At 38.4% G+C, this 18,045-nt stretch overlaps 1 protein-coding gene across 9 annotated transcripts in view; it reads left to right on the plus strand.

The window, feature by feature from the left end:
* Positions 1 to 18,045, plus strand: part of ANKRD26 (ankyrin repeat domain 26) — a 122,340-nt gene that overhangs the window by 50,426 nt on the left and 53,869 nt on the right. For 2 of the 9 annotated variants that reach the window (XM_027769925.1, XM_014587060.2), the window contains exons 13-16: positions 1,547 to 1,645; positions 2,274 to 2,302; positions 2,397 to 2,469; positions 13,090 to 13,163. In XM_027769925.1, coding sequence (XP_027625726.1) covers positions 1,547 to 1,645; positions 2,274 to 2,302; positions 2,397 to 2,469; positions 13,090 to 13,163 — 275 coding nt within the window. Of the gene's footprint in view, positions 1 to 1,546; positions 1,646 to 2,273; positions 2,303 to 2,396; positions 2,470 to 9,080; positions 9,333 to 13,089; positions 13,164 to 16,341; positions 17,011 to 18,045 lie in introns of all 9 variants that reach the window. The other 7 variants (XM_027769852.1, XM_014586879.2, XM_027769861.1 and 4 more) reach the window with 7 other exon arrangements.

An 18,045-nucleotide genomic window follows, 5' to 3' on the forward strand; every position in this document is an offset into this window, starting at 1 on the left:
CGCCCCCCCCCCCCCCCCCCCCCAAAAAAAAAAAAAAACTTCTTAGGGGAACATTTCTCCCACTAGGAGTAGGAGTGTTTCTTTTTGTCTGGGAATAGATGTTTGCTGAAGTCTCTCTTCTGTTGTTTTTACCAATGTGATCTCAAGAGGGGAACTCTACTGAGATGTCTAAAAAGCAGTATCTCCGTTTTCACAGGTTGATCAGTGCAAGGAAGGATCCCAGAGACACTTGCCTTACTAGGGAATTTCAGATATATGATTCTAGACCTGTCTCGTCCCTCTGTCAGTGTAAAAAGTGAAGAGGAGAGGATATTATGAAACGAAATGAAAGACAACAGAGAGAGATAATGAAAAAGTCGCGTGCCATGCATTAGCACGGCACGTGATTTCACCAGAGGCCTGTAGGTGGACCTTGTGTCTGCTACCTGGAAGGGACAGTCTGTGGAAAGAGGCAGAGCTAGGAATTACCAAGAGAATAGATGGGCTCCAAGGGGGAAAAAAAAGCTGCAGAAAATTTCTATCTACCTACCAAGGAGGTGGAATCTTGGGCTGGGGAGACTGGAAGTGGGGTGGGGGTCAGAGATGACCCTCCCTCAGTGTCCCTTGCTGAACAGAGGCCTGTAGCTGGACCTTGTGGCTGCTGCCTGGAAGGGACAGTCTGTGGAAAAAGAGCCAGAGTATGATTTTGAAGGTGAGGTTTTGAAGAGGAGCCAATTGTGGCCTTTATGGGAAGTGGCCAATCAGAGTATGGTTTTGAAGGTGAGGTTTTGAAGGGGAGCCAATTGTGGCCTTTGGCATTGTGCAATTGTTTGCTTTCTGAGAAACTGAAACCTAATGACCTTGGCAGACTCGCTGGTGCGCAGCCTCCCACACCAGCCCTTTCTCCTCTCCATAACTATCAGGTATCAGCAATCTATGTTGTATCAGTATTATTTATTCATTGAGATTAATTTGAATATAGAAGCATTGACTGTGTGTTTTAAGATAACTAATTATTTGGTAAGATAGTTTCATTTAACTTCTTTGAAAACTAACATGATAAAAACAAACTAACCTAACTTTGGAAATGAAAGAAATTATAAAGTTCATTCCTTGAATACTAATTTGTTGGGACCAGCAGTTGGTGTAATGGCTATGTCGCTGGACTCCCATGTAGTCGACTGTGGTTCAAGTCCTGGACCTAGTGGCTTAAACTCATGCTGGCGTGCATGTGTGTGTGTACCCAAGATCCTGAGAGAAGAAGGGAGGAGAAGGGATTGCGGTGGGGCGAAGAATGGAGGAGAAGGGTAGTGGGGTTTGTCCATTCCTTCGGGGGGGTGGGTGATTTCTTGCTTTCTATCTCTCTGTCTTTCTGGAGAGCACATGCGCCCTATAGCAAAAACCTCTCAAAAAAAAAGAAAAAAACAACTAAATTGTTATTTTCAGTAAATACTGCACTGATTTCAAAATATACAATTATTTATATTTAACAATTCTGTGCCAATTTATTTTTTCTTTTTGATAGCTATGCTTGTATGTTGAAAGCTAATTACATATTATTTCTTAGATGTGTTTTATGTACCTTCTTTTATGAGTGGATCAAGAAACTTTAAGATGGCTAAACTAGAGGATACAAGAAATGTAGGCATGCCAGTAGCTCACATGGGTATGGAAAAAAATGAGTATTTTAATGAACTGTTATTCTACAAGTGTATCCAAGCTGGTCAATTCTGAATACTTTCTCTGATGATAAATGCATTCAGCTAGACCATCATCAGAGTTCGGTCATAACTGAACTGATAGTTGTCACAGACAGTTGTCATCACAACTCTTTATGTCCTAAATTACAAGACAGATGGGAGAACATGATAAACACTTGTAGTATAATGGTATAAATGATTTCGATATGTTCCATTAAATATATGCTGCTGCATTCCACCATCTGCTTTGACATTTATGCTCTCAGGATGATTTACATCTCCAATTAAAGATCGTTTTTCTCCCCATCAGTCAGCATGTTCATATTGGTATATTGTGCACTTTTCTATTTTAGTCATAGGCATTTGGAACATAATCCCACTTTTGAAATCTTAACTGCATGTGTCCTAAACCTATTTTCCTTCAGTATATTTCTGTCATGTTTCTGTCCTAACCAAAAAAAAATCACCCAAAACCTAAAGTAACCATTTCCAAGTCAAGCCCGAGGATTCAGCTCCATACTAACTCTGCATGAATGTGTGAAGTGGTTTTGTCATATTTGCATATAATTGATATCGGTCCCCTTTGCTTTTTAGAGTCTCCTGCGAAGTCTTCTCCCTTGATGGTAATAACTTATTTTTTTTTATCTTGAATTATTAACTATATATTGTATGAAAAATACATTACTTATTTATCATCTTGTTCCAAAACCTATTCAGTCTACCCTTGAAATGAAAGGTTCTGTACCAAATAAAGCAATAGGAGTGACGGATGGACCAACACCAAGATCAGGTAAATTTTGCAATACACATTTAACTCTGGAAACAAATATGTTAAAATATTTCAAATGTTCGTAATCTTCTTATTCCTGATTGTTGTATTCCACTTTTGATGGAAGGGCTTGACGTAAATGACAATATCATTGTTGATATCTATCTTTGAAAAAAATATATTCAGAAACATAAGAAAAAGAGATTTTAAAAAAATGTAAGCTTTAACTCAGATGTTTCTGATATTATGTTTTGATACCCTAAAGTACCAAATTTGTAATTCCTGTATTTGGTAGGGATACAGAGGTTAATCATGAGACTCTAAGTTTTTCCACTGTTTTTGAATGCTCATTGGAGTTCTGATCTTCCAAGGAGAAGCTTTACTTGCCAACTTGTCATTTGTGTTTTACCTTTAATTATTTCATTTTAATATTACTTGATGAGCTTAAACCAGTCACATTTTCTGATTTTGCAGGCTTTGCGTGTATGCGTGTGTGTGTGTGTGTGTGTGTGTGTGTGTGTGTGTGGTGTCTCCTGTCTTTGATTATCAAATATGGGGAAAGTAATCGATCACTCTCTAATGACTGGTAGATACAGTTTTCTAAAACAACAATCCTAAAACTTTTTGGCATTAAGGTCCTTTTATACTGTTAAAAATTATTACAGATCCCAAAGATCTTTTATTTAATTGAGATGTATCTATTGGTATTTACTGTATTAGAAATTAAAATAATTTAAGTACAATTGTTCACAGTCATATATTCCAGCAGTCATTACAGCTGTGACCCACTAACCATTACAGCTCTAGTGTTATGACACATCATGTCTCAGAAAAACTCTATTGTATTCTTTTTCAAATTAAAAAAAAATTTATTATAATTATTTTTTAAATTTTGAACAGAGGGAGACAGAGAGAGAGAGCTCAGGGTGCCAGGTCTGGGACTCAAATTGTGGTTGGCCATGTGGGAGTCCGGCACCCTTAACCACCATGCCACCTGTTGGCCCCTAAAGATTTTTTTTTAAGAATTATTAATTTTATTTATTATTATTATTATTTTTAAATTTGACTGGAGAGAAAGTGAGAGAGAAAGGGAAAATGAGAAAGCAAGCTGCCAGTTCTGGGAGTTGAACTGTGGTCAACCCTGTGGGAGTCCAACACCTTAACCACCACACTACTTGCCAGCTCCAAGATTTTCTCTATTGTTTTCTTACAAGAAAATGAAGTTGAAAATAGCAAATAACAGTGTTGTTTGACCTCTTGAATCCCTTGGATGTATCCTGAAACCCCTGGATCTCAGATCACAATTTAGAACCACCAATTTAGTGGGCCAGCAGATGGTGTAGTGGTTAGGTTGCACGACTCCCATATGGGTGACCAAGGTTCGAGTTCTAGACCCAGTGGCTTGAGAATCATGCTAGCCACATGTATTTGTGTGCCCTAGATCCCAGAAGAATGAAGGAGAAGGGATTGTGATGTGGCCATCCCCTGGGGGAAGGGGGAAGGTTCACTTTCCCTTTCACTGTCTGTTTCTCTCTCTCCAGTGAACCACACACATCCTAAGACAAAAACCTCTGAAAGAAAAAAAACAAAACCCATGAATTTAAACTATGTACGTAGGATCTGTGTATGTCAAATGTAAAGGTGGCCGGGTGGCGATAGCACATAGGTAGTGTGCCATTGCTTGGGATGCTGCCAACCCCTCCTTCACTTGTCTTAAGAAATTTAAATCTGTTTTCAAAGAAAAATACTTCTGTTATATATTTATTTTCTGTCTCATGGTATTCTGTACTCTTTGGGTCTAGTGTAGACCTAGACTTATCCTATTTTCTAGAGGAACTATTAGCTCATGAAAAGCTATCTTTTAAATTATGCATTTATGATGTTTATTAAAGGCATAAAAAGTGAGCTCTGAAGATATTGGTGTGCTGTGGGAAGAACATCTGGTTGTAATTAAAGTTGTTTTAAATTATTTATTATTTAAAAAATTTTAATGCCATGTCTCTAGAACACACAGTACTGATATGCATATTTCAATTTTTTTTCTTCTGGAGAGAGATTTTTATTATTGGGTGTATGCTCTTGCTGGAGAGACAGAAATGGAGAGACAAAAAGCGAGAAATCACCCCCCAGGGCAGATGGCCACGCCACAGTCCCTCCTCCTCCATTCTTCTCTCAAGATTTTGGGCACATACACTTGCCCTCAGTGAGTTTTAAGCAGCCAAGTCCGGGACTCAAACTGCGGTTGGCCACGTGGGAGTCCAGTGATGTAGCCATTACACCATTTGCTGAATATTTAAATTTAAAATGGTTTAGGGCCAGCAATGGCCTGGTGGTTAAGGTGCTGGTTTCCACATGATTCACAGCATACTTCAAGTCCCAGACCCTGCAGCTTGAAAATCACACTGTGCATGTGTACAGACATCCCCAAAATCCTGAGAGGAGAAGGGAAGGACAGCAGCGAGGCTATCCCCCTTGGGGGGTGATTTCTCACTTTCCCACTCTCGCTGTCATTCTGCCTCTGGTGAGTACACATACCCTATACAGAAAAGCTATAAATAAATAAATAAATAAATAGCCAGGCAAAAATAAATAAATGAATAAAAAAGTCAGGCTAGCTAAATAAATAAATAAATAAATAAAAATTTAGGTTAAATAAATAGGCAAGTTTATATTATTAAAAAATTCATTAATAAATAATACTCTCCGGAAAACAAAATATGTATTCGAAGTTGTATAGTGTCACCAAGGGAGGGAGAAGAAGGCAGGGGGGCGAGGTGTGAGTGGTTGGCAGTGGAAAGGGGAGGGCAGGGGTCGTGGGGATTCTGAGCCATGGGCTGGTCTCAGGGACGGATAAAAAGCTGTCGCGCCCTGTGTAAGGGCAGCCAGGAAGGAAGGGCGCACTTGCGCCATGAGAGTTCCATGGGGCTGTGCTGGCGGGTGTATCCGTGGGCAAGGGCCAAGGGCCAGGCACGCGCTGTGCTGGGATATCAGTTGGGCACTGGACCTGACTTGGCTACACGGCTGTGGCACTGCGCCTGCTCGGTCCTAGCGCCCCTCGACTTCACACTCCTTAAAGCCGCCCTTGGGCAGGAACCAAGGCACCACAGGCAACTGTGGTTGCCGAAGACCCCGGCTGTCCTCGGAGAAGCTGCCTGTGCGCATGGGCCTGGTGATCACCTAGGAGGAGGAGCCCAGCTTCTCAGACATCATGAGCCTCATGTCGTGTGGTGTGTTGTGGTGTGGTGTGGTATAAGGCAGTAGGCATCTCCTACATTAGGGTCTACGACCACCATGGAATTAAGAAATTATTCCAGATCCATGGATGACATTTTAAAACAAGAAGAAATTCTGGGCATAGATTGTTCCAAGTACTCACCAGAGTTTGGAGGCTGTAATGACAAAGATGATCAAGGTTTCTTTTATTTTTGAATTTTTAAAAATAATTATTTTATTTACCTCTGTTTATTTTAATTTAACCAGAGGAGGACAGAGTGGGGGGTGAGGGGCAGTGAAAAAGCAAGCTGCCAGGAGAGAGAGAGAGAGAGAGAGAGAGAGAGAGAGAAAGAAAGTGAAAAAGCAAGCTACCAGGTCCAGGATTTGAACCACAATTGACCATGTGGGAGTTCAGTGCCCCTAACCACCATGCCACCTGCTGGCCCCAAAGATGGTCAAGTTTTAAACTGTCATTCGGCAGTGAATGCGCTATTCCCAGCAGATGGAAAAGCAGATACTGTGAGAGGTGCCCAGGACTTTTGCCAGTTCATAGCCTAGCAGCAAAAGATATCCACAGATTGGATGTAGACAGGCTAGACATTTACTCGGTTCTGATGGGTGCCCTGATCCAGACTTACTGTGGGAGTTCGGTCCTGTGGGCTGCATGTTAGGCTTTCTTCCCCGGCACATCAGATTGACGGAGATGATCTCTTCACCTTCTCCCGAATGTCAGCTGTGGACTTTTTTTCTGCTCTTAGTCAGTATGCAGCCTGCAAACTGCGTCTGGCAAAGTAGTGATCCCCGACTGCAGAATGTGACTTCAGGCTTTTGGAGAAAAGGACCCCAGTGACTCTGATGTTTACAAAGCACCTATGAAACCTTGTTCATAATTCTTATAATTCATCAACAAACACAGAGAAGTATCTTACTTGAGAGTGTGTGTGTACATGTATTCATGTCTGTGTGTATGGAAATACACTTATAAATAAGGGAAGTGTTGGAGGAGGAAATACCTGCACCTTTGAGCAACTAGCAGCACTATTTTAGGAGCAGAAATTTTAGATTTAAAGACTTTAGCCCCACCTGCTTCCCTGTTTTTGTGGGAGAAGAAAGGATGATTAGAGCTGTTTCAGTTGTTGTTTGGGGGGAGGAAAATAATGTTTGTTTGGTCTTTCCCAGTGGCCAACCTTTAATTTTTAAGAATAATATATTGATTTATTAAGTGGAAGCATTCTGAGCTTGAGAAGCTCCAGGGGGATGGAGTTCTATGTTGCTCACATGTTAAAAGTTTGCTCACCTTTGGAGCAGAGCAAGTACCTGTCTTCAGATATCTGTCCATTTCCTCCTCTATTTGGTATTCCATGCAACTTACAAATCTTGCTCTGGTGTTCTGGGTTTTTTCAGATCATTTTGTAAAGGACTTTTAGTACATTGACATAAAAATTTAAGTATTGAATTAGCCAGTTTTATTATTTTTAAAGAATTATTTTATTTAACTTTATTTATTTTTATTTTTTTTTGAGAGGTTTTTGCTATGGGGTGCATGTGCTCGCCAGACAGACAGAAAGCGAGAAATCACCCCCCATGGGGGATGGTCACGCTGCCCCTTCTCCTCCATTCTCCTCTCAGGATCTTGGGCAGGCACGCACACGTGCCCGGCGTGAGTTTAAGCCACCGGGTCCGGGACTCGAACTGCAGTCGACTACGTGGGAGTCCAGCGACATAGCCATTATACTAACTGCTGGTCCTTACTTATTTTTAATTTGACCAGAGAGGGACAGAGTGAGAGCAAGCGAGAGAGAGAGGGAAAGTGAGAAAGCAAGCTGCCAAGTCCAGGATTCAAACCGTGATCGGCCATGTGGGAGTCCAGTGATCTTAACCACCATGCCACCTGCAGGCCCCCAAATTAGGCAGTTTTAAAAAAGGTAAATAAGGCATAGTCTTTTTTTTTTTTTTTTTTTTTTCCCCGAAGAGGTTATAGGTGCGTGTACTTATAGGAAAGACAGACAGAAAGCAAGAAATGACCCCCCAGGTGATGACCATGCTGCAGTCCCTTCTCTGTTCTCCTCAGGATCTTGGGCATGCACGCACATGCACACACACACGCACGCAGCATGAGTTTAAGCTTCTGGGGCCAGGATTCAAACCGCAGTCGACTATGTGGGAGTCCAGCGACAACCATTACACCATTTGCTCTTCCCAGTAAGGCACAATCTTTAAAGGAAAACTTCCTTTGAAAGGAAAGAAAATTTCTATTTCCTTTTTTGTTTGACTGAATACTTTGGGAAGTTATTAAGGCACTCCTTTTCTCAAAGTAGTCTCTTCCTCTTTGGAATAGTGCATTTAGGGCCATGTTAATACCCAGAAGTTTTACTTAGTACATCTGGATGGTGACTTTGCATAAACGATCTTTAAGTAGGATCGAGGACTTTGTAGGGAAGAAAATATTATCAAAGTCTAATTTACTGTTTTTCTCTATGACAGAACAACACTGTTTTTTGTTATTTTTTAAATTAATAAATTATTTAATACGTGTTTAATGTTTCTTACCTCACTACTGAATCCTTGGACAGAATCCATTCTTTTTATTTCATGGCCTTTCAGAGAGCTTTCTAATCAACAAATGTACAATAGTTATTTAAAACTGTACCTTTAGAATGGAGTAGTTCAAGTATTAGATCTCAGGAGTCTGAGAAATAGCAAAGAAGACTGGATTGGAAAAGCATGCTCTGGAATTGCTAGTCAAATTCTGAAGCTATGAAAAATAAATGTTTCAACTTTGGATTACAAAACCCCATTTATGATTTTAAAAATATACTTGAAATAAAAATGATTAAACTAAAGTAAAAAGAAATTGTGAGAACAGCAGATGGTGTAATGGTTATGTCGTTGGACTCCCATGTTGACCATGGTTCGAGTCTTGGACCTGGTAGCTTAAAATTCACACTGAGCACATGTGCCTCTTTGCCCAAGATCCCGAGAGGAGAATGAAGAAGAGATTGCAATGTGGCCATCCCCCCTGGGGATTGGCTTCTTGCTTTCTTTCTCTCTCTGTTTCTCCGGCGAATGCATACGCCCTATAGCAAAACTCTCAAAAATAGATAGATAGATAGATAGATAGATAGATAGATAGATAGATAGATAGATAGATAAATAAAAAGAGAAAGAAATTGCTTAGTGAATCAAAGTAAATAACACTAAAAGGTAAAAATGTGGGTGAAAAAAACAAGAGATGACAGTTAAACTTATCTGACTGAATGGCAACAAGTATAGGGTATGTAAAATACAATAAGCCATGAAGGACCAACATGTTTGTGGGGGAGAGGAGGATGTGGGACTGCTTCTCTGAAAAAAGAATGTGTACAAATTGGTCAAGTTTGTATTATGTATCTTCTAATAAATGAAAACTTTGCTTTCAGATTGGGATTCTACTAGTTTGAACCTCAGTAGTAAGACTTGTCAAAGATCCAGAAATTTGAAAGTTGATAAATGTCCATTTGTATCACAATCATTGACCAAAATTCAGTCAGCATCCTCACTATTGGGAAAGAAGACCTTAAAAGACAAAGAAGGAGAAAAGCATAATATTGGAGCTGTGTTTCTATTAGGAAATTACAGTCTCCATGATCTGTGTGAATCACAGCTACCAGATAACAAAGAGAGCAAAAAAGGTAATACATGAAGAAGCATAGAAAATTCAGAGTACTTCTGCCTGGCTTCGTAATACCATAGTTCTGACTTTTCTGAAATCGTTTTGTAACAAAATTTACTTTGTGTCTACTTCCTTCACAACCTACAACCAAACAAGGCATTCATATTCTTTTAAGTACATACATTGTAAAGAGAATTAGGAAAAAGAGTAATTTCGTTTAGGCTGCTATGTAGCATAAATGTGAGAGTGAGTACCAGGATTATATTTAGAACTTTTGGCCTAGATGGGAAAACTCAGTAAAGATCTAAGGTTGTCTACTCAAACATAATGTGATTTCTTTGCTTTTGCTTTTACAGCTCTCAATTCTGAAGTTTTAGTAATATGATATGCAATATAACTGAAAAAGCCACCTTTCAAAGCCAAATATTAAATTATATCTTATAATTTCTACGACTTTATGGATTACAGAATTGACTTTCTCAGACTTAATGGGAATCATTTAGAATTTGCTATGCAGGAGGGTCTCCAAACCTGGTCCATGAACTAGTGCAAGACAGTAGCCTGTTGCCCACCTCCCCCTCCAGCCCTGGTTGGTCAGTGTGGGGTGGGTGGTGGGCAGTTGCACTACAGAGGTGTTGGGGTGGCTGCACAGCAAGGCGTGGGCCATGGGCCAGCAAGGCTCTGTTTGTATTTGCAGCCATTCCCCATCACTCAAATTGCTGCCTGGGCTCTACCTCCTGTGGGGTCATTGGTGGTACTTGATTCTCCTGTTGTGTGATTGTTTCACTGTATGTTGGCAGCGTGTTCACGGTGGAAATGGGGTGCATGGTGTATGTTGTGTACTTGGGTTTTCCTGGGAACAACCCCTATGCCAACCCTCCCAGCCCAGGGATTGTCTTCCACTAGGCTGGTCTAGGCTGAGGGAAAGGTTGGGGACTGCTGCTCTACAGTATCTTCTCAGCCCTGCCCAGAGCCTGCCATCTTCTTTTAATGAATAATAGTTCACAAGGAATATTGATTTTAAGGGGTACTGTATCATTTAAAACTATATGAAGATCAACCCTAACTTTACTAGTACTCAGTTGATTAACTGCATCTACTCTGCACTCTATTTTATGTACCAGTAAATTCAGTGCCCTTAATCAATCATAACATCAGGTCTGTAGTAATAAATCATACATTATTTTTTCACCCATATAATTTTTTTTCTTACTCGAAGAATTAGCATTGAATTTTATATAAGATTTTCAGTTGTCTCCTAGAGTAGTGACTGCAGGCTATGTAAGTCCAAAGTTATTTAGCTGTACAAGTGACTTGTGTGCTCTTACTCTTCATGAGCTTGGCAGATTCAAAAAACAAAGCTTTTAAAACAAAAAACCTAGGGTGAGTTCCCTCAGCCCAGGAAGATGTGACACAAAGAAACTATCAAGTGAATTCCACAATTTAAACAGTTCATGTAGATTGTTTCCCTTTCCACTGATGACATTTTGTAAATTAATGAGTGGAGTCCAGTTCTTTAGAGATCTAGATTAGTACATTTATTAATTTAATAAAAATTAGTTATACTGGACTCTGATTATTTTTATTTCCTAAGTATTTCTGGAAACATTCCCTTAGTTTAGGCCTGCATCTTTACTTTTAGTTTTGCTCTCTTGTCTTCCAATTTGTGACCCTCTATTCAACTCATATGCCCCTTAAATTCATCTTGCCCCCATCACTTAAAGTCATCTGTCTCAATGCAAATATGATCATAAACCACTCTTTAAAATATAAATGTTCAGGGAACCAGCAGTTAGCGTAATGGCTATGTTGCTGGATTCCCACGTAGTTGACCGCGGTTCGCTTCCCGGACCCGGTGGCTTAAAACTCACGCTGGGTGTGTGTGCGTGCGTGCCCAAGATCCCAAGAGGAGAATGGAGGAGAAGGGATTGCGGTGTGACATCCCCCCTGGGGGGTGATTTCTCGCTTTCTGTCTCTATTTCTCTCTCTGTCTGGCGAGCGCACGTGCCTTATAGCAAAAATCTCTCCAAAAAAAAAGTGTGTGTGTATATATATATATATATATATATATATATACACATACATATAAATGTTCAGGGCTGGCAGGTAGCATGGTATGGTGGTTGAGGTCCTGGACTCCCACCTTGTCAACTATGGTTCGAGTCCCAGACCAAGCAGCTTGCTTTCTCACTTTCCCTCTCTCTCTCTGTGTCTCTGGTCAAATTAAAAAATGAATAAATGAATAAATAATTCTTTAAAAAGAATTTTAAAAAATTAAGTATCTTAAAATTACATGTAAGGCTTTCTGGTCCTGACTTCTGCCTGATTCTCCATTGTCAGCACTTTCCTCTGCTGCCTTTTTCTCTGGCATTACTGAACTGCGGACAATGCCTCCTCACAATCCCCATATTTTAGACAAATACAGACCCTATTTAATGCTTCTGTCCCTCTCTTGGTACTGCCTTGCGTGCTCACACTCTTTACAGCCTCTGCCCCTTTTAATTAGGATAATCTCACTCTTTAAATCGCAGCTTAGGCATTATTTCTAGAGAAGCCATTCCTGACACCTCTCATGTACATTCTCTATACTCCAATGCCTAGCTCTTTGCAGATACTCCATAAGTAATTATTGAGTATTAGAAATAAAGACTGTTAACAAAGATTATGTAATAGATTGTCCCTAGTAGTCTAGGAGCCAAGAAAATAGACATTGAAAGATGCAGTAGACAAATAGGGACCAGCAGGTGGTGTGGTGGTTGAGGTTGTAGATACCCACATGACTGACTGTGGTTGAGTCCCAGACATGGAGGCTTGCTTTCTCACTTTTCCTCTCTCTGTCTCTCTCTGGTCAAATTAAAAAATTATGATAATAAATAAAATTAAATAAAATAATTCTTTAAAAAAAGATACCAGTAGAAAAATAGATCAGGTACTAGGGTAGAACTAAGGAAAGAGGTTTTTATTTATCTAGGGGGAAGAGCCATAATCAAAGAAAACTTCACATAACAAGCTGAATCTTAAAAGATGAAAAGAAGTTTGTCAGGAAGGTAGAGGAAAATAATTCAAATATAAGGAAAAAAGTGTACACTGATAAAGGTATAAAAAGTAACAGTAATTTCAGAAACCGTTAATAATGACGAAGTGCATAGCATGTTGTTGAAACAGTCCTCTTACGAGGCAGAGAGGAATGTAGTGTGACTTAATGTTTCTACTGGACTTTAACATTTTGTTTCTGACAGTCTGTTTGTTTGTGTGATGTGGATGAATTTGTGAACAAATCTGAGAGACGTTTGTGTGCCTTTGCACCTAGTGACATCTAGTGTCTCCCACTCCAAGGGGTTTGTGACGTTTTAGATAATTAAAACTATTTCTTAAAGAAGAAAATATTCATCTAAAGATTACATTAAAACATTCAACTGACTGGGACCAGTAATTAAAGTAATGGCTATGTCACTGAACTCCCATGTAGTTGACTGCAGTTCGAGTCCTAGATCCGGTGGCTTAAACTCAAGCTGGGCGCATGTGCGTACGTGCCAAAGATCTCGAGAGGAGAATGGAGGAGAAGGGATTGCGGCATGGCCATCCCCCCTGGGGGATGATTTCTTGCTTTCTCTGTCTCTCTCTGTCTCTGGTGAGCGCACGTGCCCTGTAGCAAGAAAAAAAAAAAAAAAAAAAACTTTCAACTGACAAAACTGAATGTTCTATTTTAATAAAGGCTATAACTTTTATCTAACTGTTCTAAGCAGTTCATTTTAACAAATATTTGGATTTGTCAGCAGAACTAGATTTAAAAATGACAGCAGAGGAAGAACAAGAAAAGCTTGATGGAAGTGCGAAAAAACAGCTGAAGGTATGGAAATATTTACTTTTAAATTTCTGATTTAATATTATTGTCTTTGCTTTATTAGCATGCATAGTCAAAATTCAATTACCTTTCAGCTAGACTTTTAGAATTAATAGATCGTAGTTAAATATTTAATTTTTCTTTCTTTTTTTTTTTTTTTTTTTTTGAGAGGTTTTCGCTATAGGGCGTGTGCGCTCACCAGACAGACAGAGAGAGACATAGAGACAGAAAGCGAGAAATCACCCCCAGAGAGGATGGTCACGCCACAATCCCTTCTCCTCCATTCTCCTCTCAGGATCTTGGGCACGCACGCACACGCGCCCAGCGTGAGTTTTAAGCCACCGGGTCCAGGAAACGAACCGCGGTCGACTACGTGGGAGTCCAGTGACATAGCCATTACGCTAACTGCTGGTTCCCAATATTTAATTTTTAAAGCATTTTTAATTAGTTATAAAAATTAAAATATTCTTAAAATCTATAGTAACTTATAGGTAAACTTTATCCTGTAATTCAGACAAAAAATTTCTTGAATATGAATTGTTCTTCTATTTTTATAACCACCTTATATAATAAAAATTAAATCAAATATTGAATCATATAATTAAGCAATTGAAATTTTTTTTTTCATCTTTGGAGGAAGTGTTTAATAAGCAGACTTTATTTAAATAAATTCTCCAGGAGACTAGGGAGGGATCACAGTGTGAAGACCTTGTGGGGGGGAGGGGGGTGTGTATCTTGTTCATGTAAGACATAAATTAACTTAAAAACAAAATAAACCACAGCTATGGTTCATGTATACTGAATGTTATTTCAGAAGCGGGTCCTTCTTTATTATTGCTACTTATCACGTTTACTTGTTAATAGCTTCTAAAAAGTATCCTTCCCATTTATCTCTTTAAAAATAAAGTACCTTATTAAATAAACCAATGGATCGACTTACAAGCCACCAAAAAGCAAACACTTGCAAGTATTTTTTAAATTATGTACTGATTTACTTTGAAAGTGTACCACTAAGGAATAGGTTATAGGGAGCATGAAGAATTAGATGCAGGTCATACCATAATTACTGATTTTCACTGTATATCCTGTTGTAATGGGAGCAACCACAGCAGCTGGCTTTTCATTGTCAAGAAGTTCTGTTTTTTTCTGTGATTTCTGTTGCATCTTGTTCTTGATTTCTGTCTCAATTTTGGATTTTTCAGCTGTAAGAGCATCACGTACTCTTTTCCTAGTGGCCTTTTCCAATAACACCTTTATTTCTTCTAGATCTTTCTGTAGCTCTTCCACAGTCGAAGCCATGGTCTTGCTGAGCACTGACCACCCGAGCCGCAGTCGCGCAGGAAAGGGGCAGCAATTGAAATTTTTAACATTATAATAGAGATGACCACTGATTTAGATTTGTGTTACAAGAGTGATTATTCCCAGTGGCTCAAAATTTGCAGTTTTATATTGCCAGTCATGAATAACAAGTTTAAAGACTTATTTTGTTCTGTGGTCTTTAAATAACTTCAGGTTTTACAGAGAGAGTGGGATCATAATTAAGAGAATCTTACCTTTCTTAATGGGATCTTTGGAGTTTAGGGTACAAACAATAACTTTTCTTTTTTAATCATTTCAGTGTCAGAAATCAGTAAATAATACGAGATTTTAAAAAGTCTTTTGTCAGGACCAGCAGTTAGTGTAATGGTTATGTCACTGGACTCCTATATAGTCTACCACGGTTTGCATCCCGGACCCGGTGGCTTAAAACTCAGCGCGTGCATGTGCGTGCATGCCCAAGATCCCGAGAGGAGAATGGAAGAGAAGGGATTGCGGCGTGGCCATCCCCTTGGGGGGTGATTTCTCGCTTTCTGTCTCTCTGTCTCTCTCTGTCTGTATGGTGAGTGCACGTGACCTATAGCGAAAACCTCTCTAAAAAAAAAAAAAGTCTATTGTCATAGTGGACAAGAACATATTAGAAGTAAACTTAAGCAGATAGTTTATATAGTGTAATGCATCATAATGTGTCATTAAAATTTAAGAATTTGCTTTTCTTTCTGATTGGCGTTAATTGATTTGGCTCCTAATAATCTTAAGTTTGCCTACTCTCCAGTGACTAATCTTTTGAAAGAGTACCTAAATGCACTGGGGGAAGGAGAGCTCACTATTTAAGGTATGGTGTGGTAAAATCTGTTTTTATTCTTTTTTTAAAGGATTATTCATTTAATTTTATTTATTATTATCATTTTCAATTTGACCAGAGAGACAGAGGGAAAGTGCAAAAGCAACCCACCAGGTCCTCAAACCATGGCTGGCCATGTGGGAGTATAGTGCCACAACCACCACACCACCTCCCTCCTCCTTATTCTTTGTTTTTAATTTTTAGATTAATTTTACATTTTACACAAAGTCCTATCATGATGTATATAATATATATATATATGTTTTTTTCAACAGATAACTTCACATTTTTTTTTGTCTTAAATGTTTCTTCCCTTCACATGACGTGGCAAAACCTTTTTAAGTAAAGATTTTATAATGTTAAAAATCATCTCCCAACTCATTTTTGGTAGATTTAACATTCAGCGAATTAAGTTTATTCCAAACAAAGAAAGTTAAGTTTGCTGGTTCATGTTTTTCTCCTATTTTACTCTAAGGCAAATTGTTGTGTATTGCATAGTTATGCTGTAGTGATTAGCAAAACATAGGTTAGGAAGTTTATGGTTAAATTTAAATTATTTTCTAATTTTTCTTTGTCCACATTTGATTACTCAAGGATAAAGTTATTTTAAAAACATGCACCCCGACAGAAAATACATCTAAGAATCATATTATGCAAATTAACCTTCCACTTACGCATCTGCAAAAAGTTTCTCAAGAACCAGAAATGACTGAGAATTGTGATAGAGAGGATTTATTTGTGTATTCAAGAGTTTCTTCTTTGCAAGAGAATGAGAAAATAGCAATCAAACGAGGCAAATTGAAGTGGAAACATCAATTTAAACTCATCACGAATGAGTTCAAACAAAGATTTAGTGAAATTTGTAGCAAATTCAAAATTGCTGTTTCTCCTGAGGAAGAGCCACCACATGATAATTCTAAAGGAGGTCCAAACTTAAAGGAAATACCCTCTAATTTGACAAATGATATACTTGATTGTGAGAAAAAAGATGCATCTGGAGTTTCTGTCTCTGTTGTATTCCAGGCATTTCCTGAACGAAAAGAAACTAGTAATGACGACGGTCCATGTCATGTGCCCTCTGAGTCCCCGGAATACAATTGCCAGTCATCTGAGTTTTATTTAAATACAACTAAAGTAGACTGTGAAAATGGTAACAAACCAGACACTGAACATGTTTTTAACACAACTGGGAAGTTTTATAATGTTCCAGAAAATAAAGCAAGAAACCCAGAAGTAGTTACAGTTAAGATGAAAGAGGAACAAGAGTTTGATAAACCGATGACAAAAAAAATGAACCAAAATGCCATTAAATCGAAATTAGACATTGGACCTAAGCAGCAGTCTAGTGAACCAGAAAGCCTTTTGGATTTGTGGCTTACCCGCACCAAAGAAATGAAGCAGATGGTTCAAATAAAAGAGCAAAATATTCCCAGTGTTACAGACACTTATATGAAAACAAAACCAATACAGGACTTGTTCCAGAAGCCATTACATGATACTTGTAATGCTAATAACTATAAAAGCATAGAGCCTGAATTAGAAAATGTAAGTTCTTCTCCAACACATAGGGACAAAACACCAGAAGTACGTTTAGATCAAGAATTACAGCAAGATATGCGAAGGTTTAAGAATGAGATAGACATATTACAAGTAGCCTTCCAGGCTTTGGAGAAAGAAAAAGTTCAAAAAGAGGTAGATGTCTGCTTGTTGCTGCTCTTTATTTTTCTCTATATCAATTATCTAATTCATTCTGATTTTCTACTTATAAAAAGCTTATGTATAAGATGGTGTGCTCTAAATATGTATTTGTGTCTAGAAATACATCCTTTTGGCTATCTAAGCATTCATAATATTTGTTCTTTAATCAACACAAGTCTTATCAGTTTTCCAAATGGCATATCAATAGGAAAGTTCATTTAGCTTTATAGCATATCATCCTCTTAACCAGAATAGACATAGAGGAAATTGCTAAAACCATATCATGAACGCTAGGGATTTTTTCCCCCTCTCTATTGGCTTAAAGTGCATTTATTTAAACAATAAAATGGGAATATCATGGGAAGGAAATAATGACTGAGAAAGTATATTAAAATATATCTAGTGGGCCAGCGCCTTGGCCTGGTAACTAAGGCATCTAGGTGCCACATGATTGACCATGAAGTTCAAGTTCCACACCTGGCAGCTTGAGAAATACACTGAGAATGTGTGCCCAAAATTCCAAAAGGAGAGAGATGGAGGAGAAGAGATTGTGGTATGACCATGTCCCATGAAGGGGATGCTTTCTCTTCTCCTTTCTTTCTTTGTCTCTCTGGTGAATGCATATGCCTTCTAGCAAAAAAAAAAAAAAAGTATCTAGCTTTCAGATATTAACAAATATTCCCAGCCAAATCCATCTGTTTGGTGTGCATTTGCTTATTTAAGTTTATCTGTTTCACTCAAACCGTTGGGATTTATAATTCCAACCTATTATACGTTTTTGACAACATATTAAAATAACCATTCTCGAATCTTGCTTTTGAATTAGACCTTTACAATATATTGTTTAATTGAATATGGTACATTTTTGTATGTATACTTTATCGTGTAAGTAGTACAGACCCTCAGCTAAAAATTAGTATTTGACCTCAAAGTAGAAAGCTGAATTCTGAGGGATACTGAATTTTTTTAAAGAATTATTTATTTAATTTTATTTATTCATTCATTTATTTTATTTTGACCAGAGAGAGA

Source organism: Tupaia chinensis, unplaced genomic scaffold (assembly GCF_000334495.1).
Source record: "Tupaia chinensis unplaced genomic scaffold, TupChi_1.0 Scaffold000001_1, whole genome shotgun sequence".
Taxonomy (NCBI): Eukaryota; Metazoa; Chordata; class Mammalia; order Scandentia; family Tupaiidae; genus Tupaia; species Tupaia belangeri.